This window comes from Hyperolius riggenbachi, chromosome 8, assembly GCF_040937935.1.
Source record: "Hyperolius riggenbachi isolate aHypRig1 chromosome 8, aHypRig1.pri, whole genome shotgun sequence".
Classification (NCBI taxonomy): Eukaryota; Metazoa; Chordata; class Amphibia; order Anura; family Hyperoliidae; genus Hyperolius; species Hyperolius riggenbachi.
In genome coordinates, this window is record NC_090653.1 from 28,342,753 (window position 1) to 28,364,579 (window position 21,827).

Consider the following 21,827-nt stretch of genomic DNA (forward strand, 5'->3'; position numbering starts at 1 on the left):
CAAATGAAGCCAGTCTCAGCATGCATAAGCCAGGTTAGCATAAGCGGTGTATAGCAACAAAGCTTTCCACATTGTTGATATGCGTCTAAACAGTCAAATGATATCACAGACTTGGCATGATCCAGCAGGGCTTCACGAGCAATGTTGTGCAGGCATACCTTATAAGCATCAGCAGTGTGGATCAAGCATGCAGTTCACCTCCATGTGAGGTAATCACATATGCACCATATAGCTTACATTTGGCTGTGAAGGTGGGTGCCAGAGTCCTGATGCGAGCTGTGCTCCGTAGGTGCCAATCAGCTGGATGTGAGACAAGGCTGCCAGTGTGCCCAGAGCCTGGATGTGTGGCCACCAGTGGATGAGTCGATCCCGGGTGCGCTGGTGTGGGGAGACAGGGACACAGCACATGTGCCCTTGACCGGTTTCGCCGGACTTCCGGCTTCCTCTGAAGGTACACCACTTCCTGTGCAACCCCTCTCTTTATCCCCCCAGGTCCGCCGGGAGCGAAGAGGCCAACCCCGCCCACCCCCACCAGCGGCCAATGCCGGGCAGGGGGGCGGAACCAGCCGACACAGCGGGCAGGCACCAAGGCCATACACCCGAAGCGTCGCCATAGCCCCGCCCACCAACCCAAACACCCACCGGGCGGTGGGGCGGAGCGGGCAGACGCAACACGGAGGCCGCTATGCGACACCCATGGCACGTCCGCCAAGCCCCGCCCCCACGCCCGGAAGCGCCGCCAGAGGGGGCGGACGAGGACAGCCACCAAAACAACCCCCGCCAGACCAGGGGCGAAAACGAGAAAGGGACCCCAACAGGCAAACACAGCTGAGCTTAATGAAAACTCAAATATAGCATGAATAAAACTATAATCCAAATCTCAATTAATCATATAGATCAAACTCTAGTACAATAAATGGTGATATAGATACATCATATGTAAGCATTCACATATCCAGGGATTTAAAGCAAATCACAGTCCGTATCACAACGGACCATGTATGTAGGTGTCCCTGGTAAATAGGGAATTATGAATCACTCCATAACATGGCAAGGATGCCTCTAAAACCATGTCACTTATTTGTGTCTGGCAATGTGCGGCGAGGGGCCCCCTCCAAAAAAGGCAGCGGAATGCTACCCAGACAAGCAGGGCCCTAATGATGCCCGACCCAGTCCATCATAGTGGTAAGAACGAAGCATAGCTAGTATGCTCGTTCAAACCTGGCGGCTTGGTGGCCCCCAGTTCAAATATCCACCGTGACTCTTTCTGTAATAATAAACGATCCATGTCTCCACCTCTGACGGAGGCATGGATACGATCAAGGCCAACAAAACGCATCAGGGTGGGCTTACCGCCATGTGCGGTTTTAAAATGCCTGGCCACAGGGGTAAGACTGGAGAGGCTTTTACTTTTAATATTAGTAACATGATCTGAAATACGTGAGCGTAGCTCACGCTTAGTTTTCCCTATGTAAAAGGCTCCACAGGGGCATAACAAAAGGTACACCACTAATGTGGTATTACAATTAACGTAGTGTGCCAACTCCCAGTCTCTACCATCAGGTAGTCTGACAGATTTCCCCACCCTAATGTATCTGCACATGGTGCAACCACCACAGGTATAAGTGCCTGTCACCTTGCAGTGCTTAGATCCCCCAGAGGGGTCAGAGAAGTGGCTATTGACCAATCTGTCTCTCAGGGAAGGGGCCCGTCTGAAAGAAAATAGAGGCCTGGTGGAAATGATCTTGTTCAATTTAGAGTCATTGGCCAAAATGTGCCAATGCTTCTCGATTATGTGGGCAATTTTGGAGTGTTGAGCCGAATATCTAGTGCAGAAACGCACAGCTTCCTTGGTATCATCTTTTAATCGTGGGCCAGTAGCGAGTAAAGCAGCCCGCGTACTGGCATCTGCCCTTCTATAGGCTTTTTTCAGAGTGCCCTCCGGGTATCCCCTCTCCCTGAATCTCCTCCTCAGATTATCGGCCTCCTCTTTAAAAGACACATCCTCAGAGCAGTTGCGTCTTGCCCGCAAATATTGGCCCATAGGAATGCCCCTCACAGTATGCGAGGGGTGAAAACTATCCGCTCTGAGGAGTGAGTTTGTTGCGGTGTCTTTCCTATAAAGATGAGTTGCCAAATGACCGTTCTTATCAATTTGGATGGAGATATCAAGGAAGGGGACCCCCGAGGGACTGTACTCCATAGTGAATCTCAAGTTGCTGGAGTTTTCATTTAAAGCGCTTACAAACTTCTTTAGTAAGATTTCACCCCCAGTCCAAAACATGATGATGTCATCGATGTACCTGTGCCACGCCAAAATGTGGCACAGGTACATCGAGAGACCATCACTGGCAAATAGCCGCCGCTCCCACTCCCCCAGGTACAGGTTTGCATATGACGGGGCACAGGTCGTCCCCATCGCTGCCCCCTGCACCTGGAGGTAGTGGGTACCCTCAAAAACGAAAATATTGTTTGTCAACAAAAACTCCAGCAAAGTCAACAAAAATGCGCTGTGCGCAGTGCACTGTATGCCCAGCTCACTCAAAAATGTGCCCACCGCCTGTATTCCAAGTGTGTGTGGAATACTCGAATACAGGGCCTCGACATCCAGGGTCACCAACAGCGTCCCTATCGGTAACTGCAGTCCATCTAAAACCCGCAAGAGATGAGATGTATCTCTAATATATGAGGGTAATGCCTGCACGTGCGGCTGCAAAAAACGGTCTATGTATACACTGATCTTCTCTGTCAGCGAGCCACGTCCAGAGACGATTGGACGACCAGGGGGCTTGTCCAACCTTTTATGTACCTTGGGTAGCGCATAAAAGGTCGGACAGATCGGGCTCGTAACCTTCAAAAATTGTGCTGTAAGATCATCTATTACGTTTCTGATGACAGCATCATCTATGATTGAAAATAGTTTCTGCTGACACGCAGTGACCCTGGATGCCGGGACCCTCACATAACAATCTCGTTTCTTCAGAATATCCAGACACATGTTTCTATATAAATCTACAGATAGGATGACCACGTTGCCCCCCTTGTCTGAAGGCTTTATGATCCATTTTTTATTTTTTATCAATTCATTCAGCGTTTCTCGTTCTCCCACTTCCAAGTTGTCCACGAGCGATCTATCCCGCCTCAGTTTGGAAAGATCTTTTTCGACCACATCGATAAACGTCTTGAGATTAGAATTTAGATTAAACGGGGGGAATTTACGTGATCTGTTTCTCAGACCAACATCCTCCAGCCGGGGAAGAAAGGGGCGAGGACCCACCCCACATGGGGCAGTGTCTACATTCTCTGATGGAGCAGAGCTTTCAAAAGCCAATTCCTGCAGATGTTGCAAAGCTAACAAATCCTCCTCCGACCATGGCCTATCATCTTGGGTCAGTGTAGACCGTTTCTGGGAATTGTCATAGAACAATTGCAGTAGGATCCTGCGACCAAACAGGTGCAGATCCACCACCGTTTCAAAAATATCCACATTATGCATGGGGCAAAAACCTAGGCCCTTAGATAACAATTTAAGATACGTTTGGGGAATATTTTCTCCTGTTAAATTAATGACCTGTAAATCATCCCTTGTCGTGGGTTGTCCCAGTGGTGGGTCCACATCAGCTACCTCACCAACTGGGCACCGACTAAAAAATCCGAACCCGAGTGAGAGGAGGAGGAGGGGCCAGAGGCAGGGCCCCCACCACATGCGTGGGGACCCCGACCCATTTCCCCGCCCCCTCCCCCCATATCCGAGTCTTCCGAGCATGAGGGATTTTGTTTCTTAGGTTTCTTTTCTTTTTCTTTTTGTTAATTTGTTCTAGGGGGCTCCCGTCCTGATCGCGTGTCGTGTTTCCGTGATCCCTCCCCTGCTGAAACGGAACTATCGGATACTGAACTATTGGGGACTATCGAGGAGTCCGATTCTTCAGCCCCAGATGGTAAAGGTTTGACCCCCCCCGGAGCTACTGGTCTGGTCTAACAATATGTCTTCTACCTGCATGAGACATTTCGTGAAATTCAGATGTTGCTAACAGCCATAGCTGAGATTTATGTACGTCACCATCACTACCATTGAAATAGCCCAAATAAACAGGTTTTTGTTACCCTAGGCTATGACCTCTTCGGCCTAGGGGCCCGAAACTCACCAGTCATGTTCCCCCTAAGGGTCCCTACAATGCTAGAAAATGTGGTACTGCTGAGCCATTGCCCTTTGAAAAGATGTGAGATTTTGGAAAGTGAAATTGGGAGGCAATGAAAGTCTATGGGGGATTTTACCAAATTTGGACCCCTGTAACTCTGGTTTGCAGAGATGTAGGGACCCCATCTTTGGAATCCAAGTCTAACAATATGTCTTCTACCTGCATGAGACATTTCGTGAAATTCAGACGTTGCTAACGGCCATAGCTGAGATTTATGTACGTCACCATCACTACCATTGAAATAGCCCAAATAAACAGGTTTTTGTGACCCTAGGCTATGACCTCTTCGGCCTAGGACTGCATTGAACGCGACCCACGCATTGTGCGCATTCTGGACAACACCAATTACTGGGTTTATACCCTTCTGGATCCACGGTACAAACACAATGTTCCAAAACTGCTTGAAGAAAGAGTCCGACAGGTCAAAATGGAAGAATACCAGCAGGCCCTTGTGGAGACTTTAAAGAGGAGATTGACATCCTCCCCCTCCTCTAGCCAGTTGTATGCCGACAGACTGACTTCCGCAAACCCAGGACGACCAGGAGGGCAGCAAACAACACAAGCCGCAGCTAGTGCCCAAAAGGGAATGGTATCGGCAGTGTCCTTGGAGTGGGAAAATTTTCTGACACCCATGCAGCAGCACACAGAACAGCAAGCGTGCAGATCCACCTCCAACACCGATCGCCTGGAGAAGATGGTCAAGGACTACATGTCAGATGGCATAGCTGTGTTGAACAATCCATCTGCACCCTTCAACTATTGGGTATCGAAGCTAGACACCTGGCACAAACTGGCAATGTACGCAATAGAGGTGCTGGCTTGCCCGGCAGCCAGCGTTATGTCGGAACGCTGTTTCAGTGCTGCCGGAGGAATCGTCACAGATCGGCGTATCCGCCTCTCCACAGAAAATGCAGACCGTCTGACTCAAATTAAAATGAATCAATCCTGGATTGGAAATGACTACGCAACACTCCCGGACCCCAACCAAGTAACATGAACAATGAACATCTGTGATGGGTTAGCGTTTCCGGTCCCTGTTTATTGAACCTCTCATCTGTATTAAATTTATGACTGCATGGCGACAAAACGCAAATTGCTATCCGCACGCTTCTTGTCCTCATGCAAGGCCTGGGTTGTTGTGTCTCAAAGCGTGGCCTTCTCCTCCTGCGCCACCCTCCTCCTGTTCCATCACGTGTGCTGCTGCTGGGTTAGCGTTACCGGTCCCTTTTCCTGGAACCTCTTATATGTATTACATTTATGACTGCATGCCGACAAAAAGCATGTTACCTGTGCAAAGAAAACAGACATTTCCCGCATTTAAAAGACAGTTTTCCCTTTGAAACTTTAAAATCGATTTTCTCAAAAACTATAAGCTCTTTTTGCTTAAAAAATTTTTTCCTCTTGTACCCACTCCCAAGGTGCACATACCCTGCAAATTTGGGGTATGTAGCATGTAAGGAAGCTTTACAAAGCACGAAAGTTCGGGTCCCCATTGACTTCCATTATGTTCGGAGTTCGGGTCGAACACCCGAACATCGCGGCGATGTTCGGCGAACGTTCGCGAACCCGAACATCTAGGTGTTCGCCCAACACTAGTTACAGCCCAAGTCACCCTCTCCACACCTTGAACCTCTGAGTACCAACCCACCGTTTCTTCGTTGTTGTACTAGAAACCATACAATTAGCACAGCAATAAGTATGTAAATATGTATAACTTTATCAAGATCCTAATAAGCATGTAAACATTAATAACATTATCACAAAATTAAAGTGCACCTCCAGACTAAAAATCTACTCAGCAGCACCGAAAAGGCTTGGCGTTTCTTTAACAGCTTCACACCATCAGAACTTTGTTTTTCTTACCAAAGCCTCATTTTTAGCTGCACAGAAGAAATCTGCCCGGGTATTTTTCCCCTGATGCTGAGCAAAGCATGATGGGATTCCTGATGTTGTTGTTCTCCTACTGTTTTGGCCCAATTTTTTTTATTTAAATTTAGAATTTGAGATTTGAAGCCTAGCGCGCGCAGCTGGGAGGGGTGATCAGGACACAGTACAGTTGGAACTGTGTCTCATGCTCCCTGTCACCTCCTTTCAACCAAAAAGATGGCTTCCCCCATGAAATCACAAACATTGGCCTGTTCTTTTAAAACAGGGTGGGTAAGAGATTATATTACCTATCTGTTTTCATTAACATAACTAATGTAACTTAATGACAGTATGTTTGTTTAGGCTGAAGTTCCATATATACACATAGATGTGTGATGACACATAGTTTGGGGTCCTCTGTTCTGCATGTATACCTGACACAGTGTGGAGGCAGCTTTGTACAGCTACACATACATGATGTAGATGAGATGTTTTATCCTATCTTTACAAGACTGGTAACAAGACCTCAGTGGACTGAACTCTTTGAGGACCAACCTTGATTAGTAGCAGTTATTTTTCCTAACATCCCTATTCACCTCATCTCTATTCACCTCAGCAGTGCCGACTGGCATTAGTAATTGTTTTATATCACATGATTCTCTGGAGGTCCTTATTTATGCATTGTGCTGCTTTGTCATTCAGTCGCTAGATATCCTATATATACTTTTTGATGTGTACAATATTTTGAGGTCTTACTCTTATTTGTATGCATATTGAGAGTTTGGTGTGCATACCTATGATCACCCTTGTATTGCCTGTTCTCCAATAGATTTGTATAGATTGTTTTTAGCTTATTGGTGTTTTCAATAAAGTTTTCATTACTTTGAAGCTCATTCTGGCTACATATTGTTTATTTTGGCATCCTCTATGCAGATGCTCTTTTTTTCTTTGGTAGTTATGGTCATTCCACACAATCAGAAGTTTTGTTGTGCCGAATGAGAATATAGCTCTTTTACCTGGGTCGTCAGGAATTACTTGACTATTGAGGAAAGTTCCCCAATATTTAGGGGAATAGATTTGGAAGGGATAAACCTGGATTGCTGGTACTTAAATTTTAATCAATAAAAAACAATTTTTATTGAAAATAAAATATCTGTGACTTACAGATTGTATTTCTGTTTAAGTCCCACATACTTTATCAACTATAATAAGCAGGGATGTTGAGGAAACAATCCTAAGTAAAGTATTGGATGTATTGATGTTTAGGCTACTTTCCCACCAGGACGTTGCGTTTTAGGGGACGTTATGGTCGCATAATGTGCCCCTAACGCAACGCTTGTTGGTGTTGGATGTGGACGTCAGACTGAGCCACGTTGTGCAGCTCACTCTGGCGTCCGTGATGCCATGATGCATACTCTTGGAGGCATGCGGCATCACGTGGTCCCGCCAGCCAATCGCCGCACAGAGCGGCCGCTCCAGGAGGTAAACACTGCATGTCACACCATGCAGTGAATATTAATTAGCCATGTGGCTGGCTGAGGAGGAGGGGGGGAGACCTCCTCCAACACTACTGAGCATGTGCAAACAGTCTAACGCAGCTTAGCCGCTTATAACGTACAGCACGCAGGACTTTAACTTGACCTGCTGCGTTACAATGTAACGCAAAGTGGGCACTGTGAACAGCCCATTGACTTTTCATTACTGTGCGGTGGGCTGCGTTACAGGCTGCTCTATCGTGCGCCTGTAACGTCCCACTGTGAAAGCAGCCTTATAGGTACCCATTGCAATAGAAATGTTCTTCATGTTCTAAAACTGAGTTTCTCAACACTTCATGGGTATGTACCCCTTTTGAATGCCTGTGCTTGCCAAGTACCCCCTGGTATGGTAAAATAAGGGTATAAGAGGCGCCCTGGTGTAATAAAAGCATCTAAAAACAGTTTAAAAACGGGAAATAAATTTGAGGTGGCTTACCTCAGTGACGAAAAAATCTTTGTATTTTACAAAGGTTTTTATTAGTAGCACAGGCAACGCGTTTCGCGGGTCAGAGCCCGCTTCCTCAGGCCAATAACAGTGCCAAACTAAATGACAGATTCAGCAAAGGGAGCCTCTAGATTAGAGGCTCCCTTTGCTGAATCTGTCATTTAGTTTGGCACTGTTATTGGCCTGAGGAAGCGGGCTCTGACCCGCGAAACGCGTTGCCTGTGCTACTAATAAAAACCTTTGTAAAATACAAAGATTTTTTCGTCACTGAGGTAAGCTACCTCAAATTTATTTCCCGTTTTTAAACTGTTTTTAGATGCTTTTATTACACCAGGGCGCCTCTTATACCCTTATTGTGCAATCATACCCCCTTACCTCACCCGTCTGAGGGGTGGGTACAAACCACACGTGGCTTCGACCACGGCGGATATCTGTCCCCTTTCTTTTACCAAGGAGAGCGACCGCATCCAGGTCCCTAGGGACCACCCCGAGTGGAGTCGGGTTTGTTGTCTCCACCTGCTTCCTGTGGTCGGTTGCCCCTCTGCAACCCACCTTTGTGAGTAGTGTCTTACTTTTATTACGTTCAATTGTTTTTGACATACTACACTATTGGGCTCCCACTTTTGTCTCCTGTATCTTTTCACTAGAGGGTGTTTTTGACACCCACATCCCACTAATACTGGTATGGTAAAGATTAGGGATAGGATGAATCCAAAATGTATTTGAATCTGTAATTCAAATCCACAAATCGTTCTCAAGATTCCAGGGATTCGTGGATTCAACAGATCTAGTAAAGGTTATCTCTAATCATTCAATTTTGCTATAAATGTGCTAAAATATTAATTTGGTGTTGTTTACATAGGATTCATTATTTTCTAAAACTCTAAATTAGTCATATTTGATTAAAAATATCAAATACAAGTACCTCCTGGACCAATCAGAAGTACCCGCTGGGGAACCCATACCAGATGTTGAGAATCTGGGTTTTAAAAGATCTTCACCATGCTTTTAACATTTGATTTCTCTAACGTAGGGGTAGGGAACCTATGGCTCAGAAACCAGATGTGGCTCTTTTGATGGCTACATCTGGCTCACAGTTAGGGGTTGATTCACTAAGCTACACTGCTCAAGCAGCACAGCTTAGTGTGGCAACACAAGTCAAATTTTCAAAGTAGGCACGCTACTGCTGAAGCGTGCACTACTAACTTACTCGCGCTACCCCAAAACAAACAGCTGCTCCAACTGTCCCACCAGTGACTTTGTAGGACGAGATCCCCGCATTTTGATTGGCCCAATAGGCTGCCTGTCACTTCACAGGCAGCCTATTGGGCCAAAGTGCGGGGATCTCGTCCTACAAAGTGAATCAACCCCCGAGTCAGCTAGCTAATTGTACAAAGACGTAAAGGTGTACAGAGGCGCCAAAAGAGTAAAATATGCTAAAACATTTAAAATATTCGGGTGGCGGCGGTGGACCTGCCACTCAAAAACAGACACGATGCTGTTGCTTGAGATTCAGACAATTTATTCACATACTCCTATAAAATACTGCTACGCGTTTCACGGGCACAATCCCGCTTCATCAGGCAATCAACAAAAACTGAGTATCACAGCTTTAGGTCCAATAACAGCTTGGCACCTCTGGGTTGTGCCCGTGAAACGCGTAGCAGTATTTTATAGGAGTATGGGAATAAATTGTCTGAATCTCAAGCAACAGCATCGTGTCTGTTTTTAAATGGCAGGTCCACCGCCGCCACCCGAATATTTTAAATGTTTTAGCATATTTTACTCTTTTGGCGCCTCTGTACACCTTTACGTCAAGTTTATCCACCCCAGGTGGAAGGGTGGTACACCCTCTTTTCTCCTTTCTACAGAGAGCGACATCTTGGTCCTGAGTAGGGACAGGCCTGATCTCCCTACCTGTCTATACAGTGGTTGCCTAAGCGGTAACCCTCGTTTGTAAGTATAATACTTGCATCTCATTTACCCTCCCTGATTTAATACATACTACACTATATTGGGCTCTCGGTTTTCTGCTTTAGCTAATTGTACAAGCTGTTAGTTGGTATTTCTCCTGTCTGACTCTCGGGAAATTGCTGATGTTGATGAAACCCAAGAGAAGCTGAAGATGCGCATGCGCACTGTCCCAGTTTGTAACATATGGCTCTCACAGAAATACATTTTAAAATATGCGGCGTTTATGGCTCTCTCAGCCAAAAAGGTTCCTGACCCCTACTCTAACAGATTGGATGGGTTACAAGCCTTGCAAGTGTTGGTGCAAACCACTACATCATCTAAAGAACAAATGATTCCATTTAAATTTAATCTCGGGACATATCTCATCCCCATAAAGATAAAGATGTTCAAGACACTTGTGCCCAAATTTCAAACTACAATAACACATTCAAGTCGTATTTTGTGACAAAGTGGCAGGTATTTAGAGGATATCTACCCGTAAATTGATGGCCAAGATAGTTGATTTAAGTAGCCTCCCTGGCGTTCAATTTCCCCAGGATTTCTGTGCAAAAAGTGGTTCAAATAATTTAAAATAATGTTTAAGCAGTTTTTTTTGTAAACTTTTATTTTTTAATATTGAATTCAATACAGGTTATTGTATTGAATTCATAAAAAAAAATAAAAAAGTTTGCCGCCAGATGTTGCTGACGCTGCATGGCCCTCAATCGCCAGACAAATATGTAATCACAGAGGGAGGAGCAAATCCGCTGAGGGGCATGGAAGACACTGAGGAAGCTATCAGAGGTGCGCGATGAGGGATCAGTACGCCAATGGTGAGCATAGGTTAGCCAGGCATAGTTACCCCAGTATAGGTTAGCCAACGGATAGGTACAACAGTATAGGTAGCCAGGTATAGGTGTCATTTTGGGTATCTGGAGTCAGAGTTGCAGTCAAAGTCAGTGGTTTCATAAACTGAGGAGTTTCGGAGTCTGATGATTTTTGTACCGACTTGACTGCCCTGATAGGTGCCACAGTATAGGTAGCCAATAAAAATGTCCCTAGCCTATTTGGCCAGCTATAGGTGTAATAGTATAGGTTAGGCAGGTATAAGTGTCCCAAGTATAGTTAGCAGCAATATATGCTACAGTACCAGTTAGCCAGTAGCCAACTATTCAGTATAAAACAGCATCCAGTCAGCTGTAGCAGCTCTCTTCCCCCCTCCTGTTGTATTCCTGACCCAACTGCCCTCCCCTACCCGCCCTCCACTCTTCATCCATCCGACCCTCCTCCCTCCTGATTCCCCAGTGTAACATTCTGTATCCCCCTCCCTCCTGATTCACCGGTGTAACATTCTGTATCCTCCTCCCTCCACTGTGCATCCCTCTCTCCCTCCTGACCCCCAGCGTAAGACTCTAAATCCTCCCTTACTCTGGGGATCAGGAGGGAGCAAGGGATGAACAGTGGAGGGAGGGGGATCAGCAGCTACAAATCTCCCTGGCTGCATTGATGAGCCTGCCTCGTCCATACCACTTTCAGCAACTTTTAGCTGGACGAGTTAGGCTCGTCCTTACCGCTGGGGAGGTTAAACCTATTTCGGATTCCTTTTTTTTTTTTAAAAAAAAGATCACAGCATTTGCTATGATATTTTTTTATGTAAAAACTGCCTGTATCTTGATTTTCCATGAGCCCAAATGTTGCATTCTTGTGTATTCTACCTGCTAAAGTAGAGAATAAACATTAGACAGTACTCTTAAAATATGTGGAAATAGCCTGCAAATGCACTAATCCAGTTCCTCAAATGCACTTATCCATTTTCAGTAATAGCATAAGTGCATTTGCAGAAATAGCCTGCAAATGCACTTATCCAACTCCTCCAGGGTACGAAACTTGCATGTAGGCAGTTGGTTAGGTATTCCTGTTTTATAAAAATTACCTCCCATAACCGAGGCTGTCCAAATAAATGTTCTCAGATTTGGGAAACTTGGCCTGCCATGAAATTTCATAATTAACAGAATATGATCAAGATCAATAATAGTAGGAGTTAATGTAAAAAATGATGGAGGGTAAGTTTGGAGGAGAGATAGCGTGGGTAGGAACAAACTACTGTTTAATGGAGTTGTTAACTGTAACCTGTTGTTTAACTCTTAACCGTTATATATCTTCGATGAAAATTAATAACATTTACCTGTTAAAAGATTAGAGAAAAACTTATTTTTAATTTTCAAAGTCAGCTCTATTTGCCACACAAAAAAATGCCAAATGTATTGCTAACGGTAGCTACAAATGACATTGTTGATAAGCAAAATACATGCAAGATATGTAAACATTTTGCAGATATTATTTGAATTACACAACAAACAACCAGGCTTCATATATTGGCAGTAAACCAGCAGGATTAACAGAATGTTGTAGGGAAATGCTCAGGCATTTTTCCCACCCACCAAAATACTTGAAATAGGAGCTCCATCATCTAAACCAATAGAAACAGAGGTGCCAGAAAGAATAACATATGGGAAACACACTTTAAGTCCAATCTACAAGATACGATTCTTTATACGATTCGATTACGATTCTATTTACGATCTGATTAAATCCGACATGTCCGATCGGGATTCGATTCAATTCGATTGGTCATTGCAAAACAATGGCAAATCTAATTGAATAGAATCGAATCCCGATCGGACATGTCGGATTTAATCGGATTGTAAATAGAATCGTATAAAGAATCGTATCGTGTAGATTGGGCTTTAAAAAGGGATTTAGTGGTGGACTTACCTCTCCATTGAAGACTCAAAGGCCCATATGCAATTCACTTTTTCACCTGAGTTTTCTCCTAGGTGATCATTTTAAATTTGTCAAAAAAATGCCTTTTAAACCAACAGCAAGCAAGAAAATACTCAAAATAATTTTGATAATACTTTTTCACCTACTTTTTGGTACTTTTTAGTTGAAAAGTGCTGGAAAGTTATTTTAAATCGAAGATGAAAAATTATCTCCAAGGAAAAAACTCAGGTGAAAAAGCGAATTGCATATGGGCCAAATTGTCTGGTTTAGATAAAAGCTGTTACTCGTGTTAATTGCCTAAGGAAGTGGGTTAAAGACCTGCGAAGTGCGTTGCATTTTTGCGGAGTATACAATAAAGTCTTCAATGGGGCGATTTTAAGAAAAAAACAATGTTCACATTCTTTAGTAACAGTGTACAATTGTATTAATGCAGTACAAGCAGGAATGAGCAGGCAAAATTCCCAAATTTCATTTTGCTGCAAATTTTGCTAATTTTTGCTTACCGTAGTATGCAGTGAAATTGCTGCCAAAATGTACCATACTTTTTGCATTTGCATTGATGTCATTTGGAACCACTTTACATGTTTATTGTAAAGCTCCCATTCTTAATATGCAAATTTTGGTATGTATAACCCAGGTAGGCTAACCCAGGGAACAAAAAAAGTATATTTTCTTTTTTCAAAATGATCCCACAGTGTTTGAGAAAATCAATTTTAAAATGTAAAGGGGAAAACACATTTAAAAACCAGTGCAATGCTGGATTGCAGCAGCTTCAGTCTTTTATATTTCACCAAGCTTTTGGGCTGTTACACTGCAAAAGACAATCAAAAACTATTTTGCAATGTGATTCAGTTTTCTGCAATTTTTCAGCAATTAAGCTTTGATATTTTGTTCTGGCAGATAAAATGCACCATGTACAAAGTTTCTGATCACGTAAAATGATAACCACAATGCATTTAAATACCATTTAGGCTGGTTTCACAGTGGGACGTTAAAGTCCCACGTTACAGCAGCCAGTAACGCAGCCTAACTCACAGCACTGTAAAATCAATGGGCTGTTCACAGTGCACCCGTTGCGTTACATTGTAATGCTGCACGTTCTGGGAAAGTGCAGCATGCTGTGCGTTATACTGAGCTAAGCAGCGTTAGACTGTTTGCACATGCTCCGTAATGTTGGAGGAGGAGGTCTCCCCTCCTCCTCTGCGGCCAGTCACATGGCTAATTAATATTCACTGCACTGCAGAGACTCGTGGTGGGACTGTAGTGTTGTCCAGATCATAAAGAATCGTTAATTTGATCCGGATCTTTTTTTGTGAGTTGAATCATCCGGATCATCACAATGAAAGATTCGGTTTACAGTGGATGTCTGTCTGGAAGAAACAGGAACATACAGAATGTACAGTGCAGGGAAAGTCCTGTCATTTCACCCAGTCTGCTTCCCTAGTAAAATGATTCAAATGATTCGGTTAAAAGATCTGGACCTTTTCAATGATCCGATTCAAATGATCCGAATCCTTAAAAAAATCCGGACTTCCTATCACTAACCTGGAGCGGCTGCTTTGAGAGCTGCATAATCTGACGTCCAACTTCAACACCACCATGCGTTGCGTTAGGGGCACGTTATGCGGCCATAACGTCCCCTAAAACGCAAAGTCTTGGTGTGTAAGTAGCCTTAAAATAGTACAATAGTAGCAAAAAAAATGCAAAACTGGTTTAGGCAATATTGCTCACCACTAAATACATCGATTAGGTTTATTTTAATTGTTGTGTCTTTGAAGAACACTAATAAAATGTACCTGTGAAAATCATTATAGAACAGCCTCCTGAGGATATTCATGGGTTACATTCCAGAAATGTAGTGAGGATTCCAAAAACAAAATAAAACTTTTTTTTAAGCTTAGTACAAATATAAAAAAGGATATGACAACAATCAACAAAGAACCTTGATCATGCTACAAGTGCACTAACATGGCTGCAGTTATCTTATTTGTTTTCTTTTGTCTGTCCTTTTAAATGAGTTTCCAGTTTCTTAAAAAAAAAGTGTTTTTTTTGCATGGCCCCATTTGCTACTCTTTAAAGAATGTTCATAACATTTTTGAGTTTCTTCTGTATGGCGGACTTCACATCTTTATTCCGCAAGCTGTAAATGAAGGGGTTTAGCATGGGAACCACAGCTGAGTTGAATAAAGACAAAAGTTTACTGGACATGAAGGTGCCACTTGGGGTCAAATACTGAGAGATAATAGATGCATAGAGAATGAGGACAGAAGTTAGGTGTGAGGAACATGTGTAGAAGGCTTTCCTTCTCCCTGTGCTAGACTTAATCTTCATTATGGTGGCAATGATGAACACATAGGAGGTGAAAGTGAGGAAAAAAGGGGTAAATACTGCTAATGAACCTCCATCTATGAAGATCACCATTTTCACAATAAAGGTGTCACTGCAGGAAAATTCCAGCAAAGGTAAGAGGTCACAGAAAAAGTGGTCAATTATGTTGGAAGAATAACAAGAAAATTGTGATATTAGGGTGACTGCAGGAAGGATATGTAGAAAACTAAACACCCAACAGAAGGTGGCCAAACCAGCACAGACTCTACCATTCATGAGAGTTGAAAAATGCAATGGTTTGCATATGGCGACATACCTGTCATAGCCCATGGATGTAAGCAGCATTAAATCATTGCAGCCAAACCATGTGAAGAAATATAGTTGTGCCATGCAGTCAATAAAAGATACTTCATTGTCTCTTGTTATAAACATATCAATGCTCTTATGTAGTGCAACGGTGGTATAACAGATGTCAAGAACAGACAGGTTACCCAGGAAGAAGTACATGGGAGTGTGGAGATGAGAGTCCAGGCAAACCAGCAAAAGAATGACTATGTTGCCAACAACAGTGGTGAGATAAACGAGAACAATCAGGAGGGATATTGGAGCTTCATACTCAGGGATGTCTGAAAAGCCATTGAGTATGAAGAAGGTCACCACTGTCTTGTTCCTCTCATTCATGGTGTGTAGTCTTTTCTCAATGCACAACATTAAGTTGCCCAGAAAACAGAACTAGGTTTGGCCATGAAACCTCCTATGACATTTTGATCCTAAATGCATTATGGGGAAGCAGAATCATCTCTTAGAAACACAATAGGGGAAGAGTCTGTTTCCTGGCTCATTAACTGTTTTAGCACTTTTATTTGCAAGCCCCACAAAATGTGTTGCCAGTGCATAATAACATTTATTGTTCTTAAAGGGGTTCTTCCGCGAATGAGGAAAAAAAATCAAAATGGTTTATGCATAATCTATTAAAAATCCTTCTAAAATAGTGTGAAAAGTTTTTTAAAAAAATGAATGGTTTCACCAATACAACATGTAATGTATACAGTGACGGCTGAGGTGACTGTGAGGCTAATCCATTTGTTAGGGGTGGTTTTTTTGTTACTGTCATTTCACAAGCTGCTCCCTACCTAGTTTTCATTGCTGTAATGCAGGGCTATGATGAAGTGCTGTGCAATGGCAGTTACAGCTGAATAACGGCTGTGCTGCTCTGTAGTTTCTGCTTGTACTTCCTTACAGAGCTGACCCCCCTCCCCCCCCCCTCTCTGTACTGTACTGTACTGAACTGTAGCTCAGGCAGCTAACTTGCCGTGCAATGGATAGGAAGTCCTCTGCACAGACGCTGAAGTCTGGTTGCCCGGCAACGAGGTAAACACGTGATTTGCTCCGAAGAGCTGCCCGACCTCTGCCTACAGGGAGAGGCGGGGGGAGGGGGGTCAGCTCTGTGAGGAAGTACAAGCAGAAACTACAGAGCAGCACAGCCGTTATTTTAATAGCTGTAACTGCCATTGCACAGCACTTCATCATAGCCCTGCATTACAGCAATGAAAACTAGGTAGGGAGCAGCTTATGAAGTGAAAGTAACAAAAAAAACACCCCTAACAAATGGATTAGCCTCACAGTCCCGTCAGCCGTCACTGTATACATTACATGTTGTATTGGTGAAACCATTCATTTTTTTGAAAAAATTTTCACACTATTTTAGAAGGATTTTTAATAGAACATGCATAAACCATTTTGATTTTTTTTCCTCATTCGCGGAAGAACCCCTTTAATACAGGCCTCTTCTGAAGCAGCCGTCAGCTGCGATCGCGTTAGGCATTCTCTGGGGTCCCCCTCTGGATACACATAGGGTAAGTGGTGCCTCCCATTCACAGTGAGAAACATTTTTTCCCTTTACAGCAAGTTTTCACTGGAGCACGCAGCACGTTGTATATGGAGAGAGGCACTTTCGGGTAGATAGGTAGGAAGGTGGTAGTTCAGATTGTTTTATATAGGATATGATTTTTTTATGGTTTTTCTATGATTGTATTCATTTTTCTTTTTTTCACTATAATTTTTGAAAATTGTACACATGCATTGTGCATGTGGGCACCCATGTTGTTGGGCGTGGATGCGGACATGCACACACCATTTTTTGCTGACCAAATGAATTTGCACGGAAGCACTTTATAAAGATATTGGAATCTTTTTGAAAAACAATAATGGTGCACAAGCCAGCCTGGGGCCCCAGGAACTCTCACTGCCCGGGGCCCCAGAACCAGCATGCAACACCATATGTGAGCGCAGCCAAGCCCTGGATCTGCCACACCCAGGAGCTTGTCCCCAACTGCTCTAAGACTTACCAAACACACAGGAGATACTCACTTCCCAAACACTTCTCTGCTGCTTATATAAAGCCTGCAGGCTGCTTGTAAGCCAATCAAGAAGTGCACATACACATGACACCTAGTCTGCAGTGATTAATTCAAACAGAAGCTGAGCAAATTCAGCTAGTCGTTGGAGAGGGTTTCAGTTGCATATAGACAATGGCTATATGGCCAGCAGGGGGCACCAGCGTGCAGGATATACCCTCTCATCTGCCCCCCTCCTAACTAAACTGCATGGGAATCTACAATAAAATTAAAAACAATAATGGTGCACAAGCCAGCCGGGGGCCCCAGGAACTCTCACTGCCCGGGGCCCCAGAACCAGCATGCAACACCATATGTGAGCGCAGCCAAGCCCTGGATCTGCCACACCCAGGAGCTTGTCCCCAACTGCTCTAAGACTTACCAAACACACAGGAGATACTCACTTCCCAAACAGTTCTCTGCTGCTTATATAAAGCCTGCAGGCTGCTTGTAAGCCAATCAAGAAGTGCACATACACATGACACCTAGTCTGCAGTGATTAATTCAAACAGAAGCTGAGCTACTCAGCTAGTAATTGGAGAGGGTTTCAGTTGCATATAGACAATGGCTATATGGCCAGCAGGAATCTTTTTGCACATTTGTACACACTATGTGGCACCTGCCCTTATATATACTATTATAGTGTGATTTATTGAATTGTGATCCAGAGGCGGATAGTGTTGATAACTATCGACATGTACCAGGAGATTATATTTTAATTGTTTTTAATTGTGCTTGTTTGCTAAATAAAGTTTGATATTTGATTTATCTGGATCTGGAGTGTCCTGGAAACATTATTTATGTATGGCCCAGATAGGTCCTCCTTTTCTTTCTTTGTGTTATGATGTTTAATTGATGACCTAGGGGCATGATACCAAAATGGGAATACATCTCATGAGGTTCATACTTGTGTTACTGACTCAATTATTTCCGATATGTCCGATTTGCGTTTCGATGGATCGTTAGGTTGATTTGGCATACTTTACATGCGAATCGAGCTAACGATCCATCGAAACGCAAATCGGACATGTCGGAAATAATCGAGTCGACGGGAATCGAGCGGGAAATCGAGTGCGGGAACGCACCGTGTGTACCCGCCAGGCTGCCACCATAACAACTAACTGCAGTACTAACTACAATACAATAACACAGTAATCCTCCTATTCCTTATACTGTCCTGCTGGCCTGCACAGCACACACAGGCACAGACAGGCACAGGACCTAACTGAGTGAATGAAAGCAAACAATTACAACAATAGAACATAAGTGTAGTGAAGGTGTTTAGCACTCAAAGCTTTAGGTTTATCACTGTATACAGCACCTGCTAAGCCAGCACTGGAGCAAGTCTGTCAGTGACCAGCCAGCCACACAAGCAAGGACGATCTGTCTCATCATGCCAGCCCTCCTTATTATACAGGGGGGCTGGCCAGGGTTCCCTTCTGTGATTGGGTGGCAGGGCTTAGGCTGGTAGGCCTCTGATTGGCTCAATGAGGTCAGGTGGGGCTGGCCAGGGTTCCCCTCTGTAATTGGTTGCTAGGGCTTCTGCTGGGAGCCCTCTGATTGGCTAAATGACATCATCTCCTTAGTTACACTATCCGGATCCGGATATCTGGACGGATACCCATGGGTATCTGGATTATGCGGCCAGATATCTGGATAAAATCCGGATAGTGCTATCCGGATAGTGGCCCAGGTATCCGGATCCGACCCGGATAGCGTATAAATGGTCGGATACCCGGGTTTATCCGGGTACCAAGGATCCGGATGAGCATCCCTGCCTCTAGATAGGACATTTAAAGACTACCTCCAGCCAAAAAAGGTCTGAATGGCAATACATATATGTAGTCTAGGCTCTATGTACAGTTAGATGAACATATAAAATGTACATCTGGTACATCATATTTGATAGAACAGACTCACATTTATATCTGTATGTAGCACTTCCTTATTCCTCCTGAAGCTGAAAGCATTGTGCCCACGTCTTCAGCCTGGTTAACTCCCCTGCCCCTCCCTCCCCTGCTGTCTGCCCCTCCCACCCCTGCTCTATGCCTGCCTGGATCAAATTACTTCTCTTTTCACAAACTGTAGTTCAGTGAAAAGACAGGGAAACTGCAGGAGCCTATCTTATCATGTCTATTTGCTATAATTTTTATTTCAGATGTCTGTCTGTCTGCCTAGATTAGATCACATGGACATCAGGAGTGGAGTTATGACATCAATCTCCCAGCATCCCTTGCACCTATAGTTTGGGGAAAAAAACTGCCCCGGGCCCAATTTCACAATGGTGGTGGGGATTTCAAGATTATATGTGGAATACAGACCCTGGGGGTGAGAAAATCAAACTTTATCATGGGTGATTTTATATATCATGGCAACTTATTAGGTTTAAAGCAAACTGTAATTTATAATGTAGGTAATCTTTAAACACTTGCAGATGTAATAAGGAGGTGCTGGAAGGGGTGTGGCAAGCAAAGCAGCAAAATCCAAATGAACTTCCACACACTGATGCAAATCCTCATGCAAAACCATTCACAAAAATAATGCAGCAATGTAGGGACAGCAATGATTGCTGTGTGATTTTTGTGAATGATTTCGCATGAGGATTTGCGTAAGAAGAAATGTTGTCCATGTTAATATTGCTTTGCTCAGTTGTTCTATTTTGGCACTGCCAAGATGACTCCACTTAAGGCCTATTTGTGTGTAATGTTGTTTTTTCCTATGCTGTAAGTACCATAGTGCTTTGCCAGGAAGTTGACCTGATTTTTATACAGATTTTAAAGCATAACCCATTATGGGGCTGATCCAATTCACTTTTTCTCCTAGGTTTTCTCCTAGGTGATATTTTCACATAGGCACTTAGGGCCATATGCAATTCTCTTTTTCACCTGTGTTTTCTCCTAGGAGATAATATTTCATGTTCGATTATAAATAACTTTCCAGCATTTTTCAACCAAAAAAAGTACCAAAAAGTAGGTGAAAAAGTACTATCAAAATTATTTTGAGCATTTTCTTGCTTTCTGGTGGCTTAAAAGGCGTTTTATTGACAAGTTAAAAAATATCACCTGGGAGAAAACTCAGGAGAAAGAGGGAATTGCATATGGACCTTAGGGCCATATGCAATTCTCTTTTTCACCTGAGTTTTCTCCTAGGAGATATTTTTTTCATCTTCAATGTTAAATAACTTTACAGCACTTTTCAACTAAAAAAAGTACCAAAAAGTAGGAGAAAAGGTACTATCAAATTTATTTTGAGCATTATCTTGCTTTCTGGTAGCTTAAAAGGCATTTTATTCACGAGTTTAAAAATATCACCTAGGAGAAAACTCAGGAGTAAAAGTGAATTGCATATGGCTCCCTGGCCGATATGCAATTCACTTTTTCACCTGAGTTTTCACCTAGGAGATAATTTTTCATCTTCTAATTAAAATAACTTTTATAACACTTTTAAACTAAAAAGTACCAAAAAGTAAATGAAAAAGTACTATCAAAATAATTTTGAGTATTTTCTTGCTTTCTGGTGGCTTAAAATGCATTTTATAGACAAGTTTAAAAATATCACCCAGGAGATAACTCAGGTGAAAAAGTGAATTGCTTTTTCTCTCACGTTATCTCCTACGAGATAATTTTCATGTTCTCTGTGAAATAACTTTTCAGCATTATACAACTGAAAAATTACCCAAAAGTTGGTGAAAAGGTACTATTACAATTATTCTGAGTATTTTCTTGCTTGATGGTGGTTTAAAAGACATTTTATAACAAGGTGTAAAAATATCAACTAGGAGAAAACTCAGGTGAAAAAGAGAATTGCATATGACCCCTAGGCCCCTATGCAATGCACGTTTTCTCCTGTGTTTTCTCCCAGGTGATATTTTCACAATTTGTCATAAAATGCCTTTGAAACCACCAGCAAGCAAGAAAATACTCATAATAAATTTAATAGTATGTTTTCATCAACTTTTGGGTACTTTTTCAATTGTAAAATGTTGAAACATTAGTTTAAAGGGACTCCGAGCTCACCCAAAAAAAGAAAGTTGTACTCACCAGGGGCTTTAATCGCGCATGCGCAGTACTTTCACGCCGGCCGCCGCGATGACGCGAGGCGGCCGGCGGGTGACGTCAGCCGCGTCATACGCGGAAGGAGCAGCCCGACACTCTGCCGAGTGTCGCCCGGGCTGCGGCCTGTCAGCCATTCCGGAGCGGGGAGAAGGAGAGGAGCCAGGACGCCGGCGTGGGACCTCCCGACCAGCACTGGGCTGGAGAAAGCCCCTGGTGAGTACAACTTTCTTTTTTTGGGTGAGCTCGGAGTCCCTTTAACAACAAGA

The 21,827-nt window shown here is 43.4% G+C and overlaps 1 protein-coding gene across 1 annotated transcript; it reads right to left on the minus strand.

Moving 5' to 3' along the window:
• Nucleotides 1-14,855: 14,855 nt before the first annotated feature.
• Nucleotides 14,856-15,791, minus strand: LOC137527223 (olfactory receptor 1E16-like). The gene has a single exon (XM_068247728.1). The coding sequence runs from the start codon at nucleotides 15,789-15,791 to the stop codon at nucleotides 14,856-14,858; it is 936 nt and encodes a 311-aa protein (XP_068103829.1).
• Between the last annotated feature and the right edge of the window lie 6,036 nt (nucleotides 15,792-21,827).

Excerpts from the sequence above, each read along its gene's own strand:
- LOC137527223 (XM_068247728.1), bottom strand. The coding sequence starts at position 15,791 with ATGAATGAGAGGAACAAGACAGTGGTGACCTTCTTCATACTCAATGGC.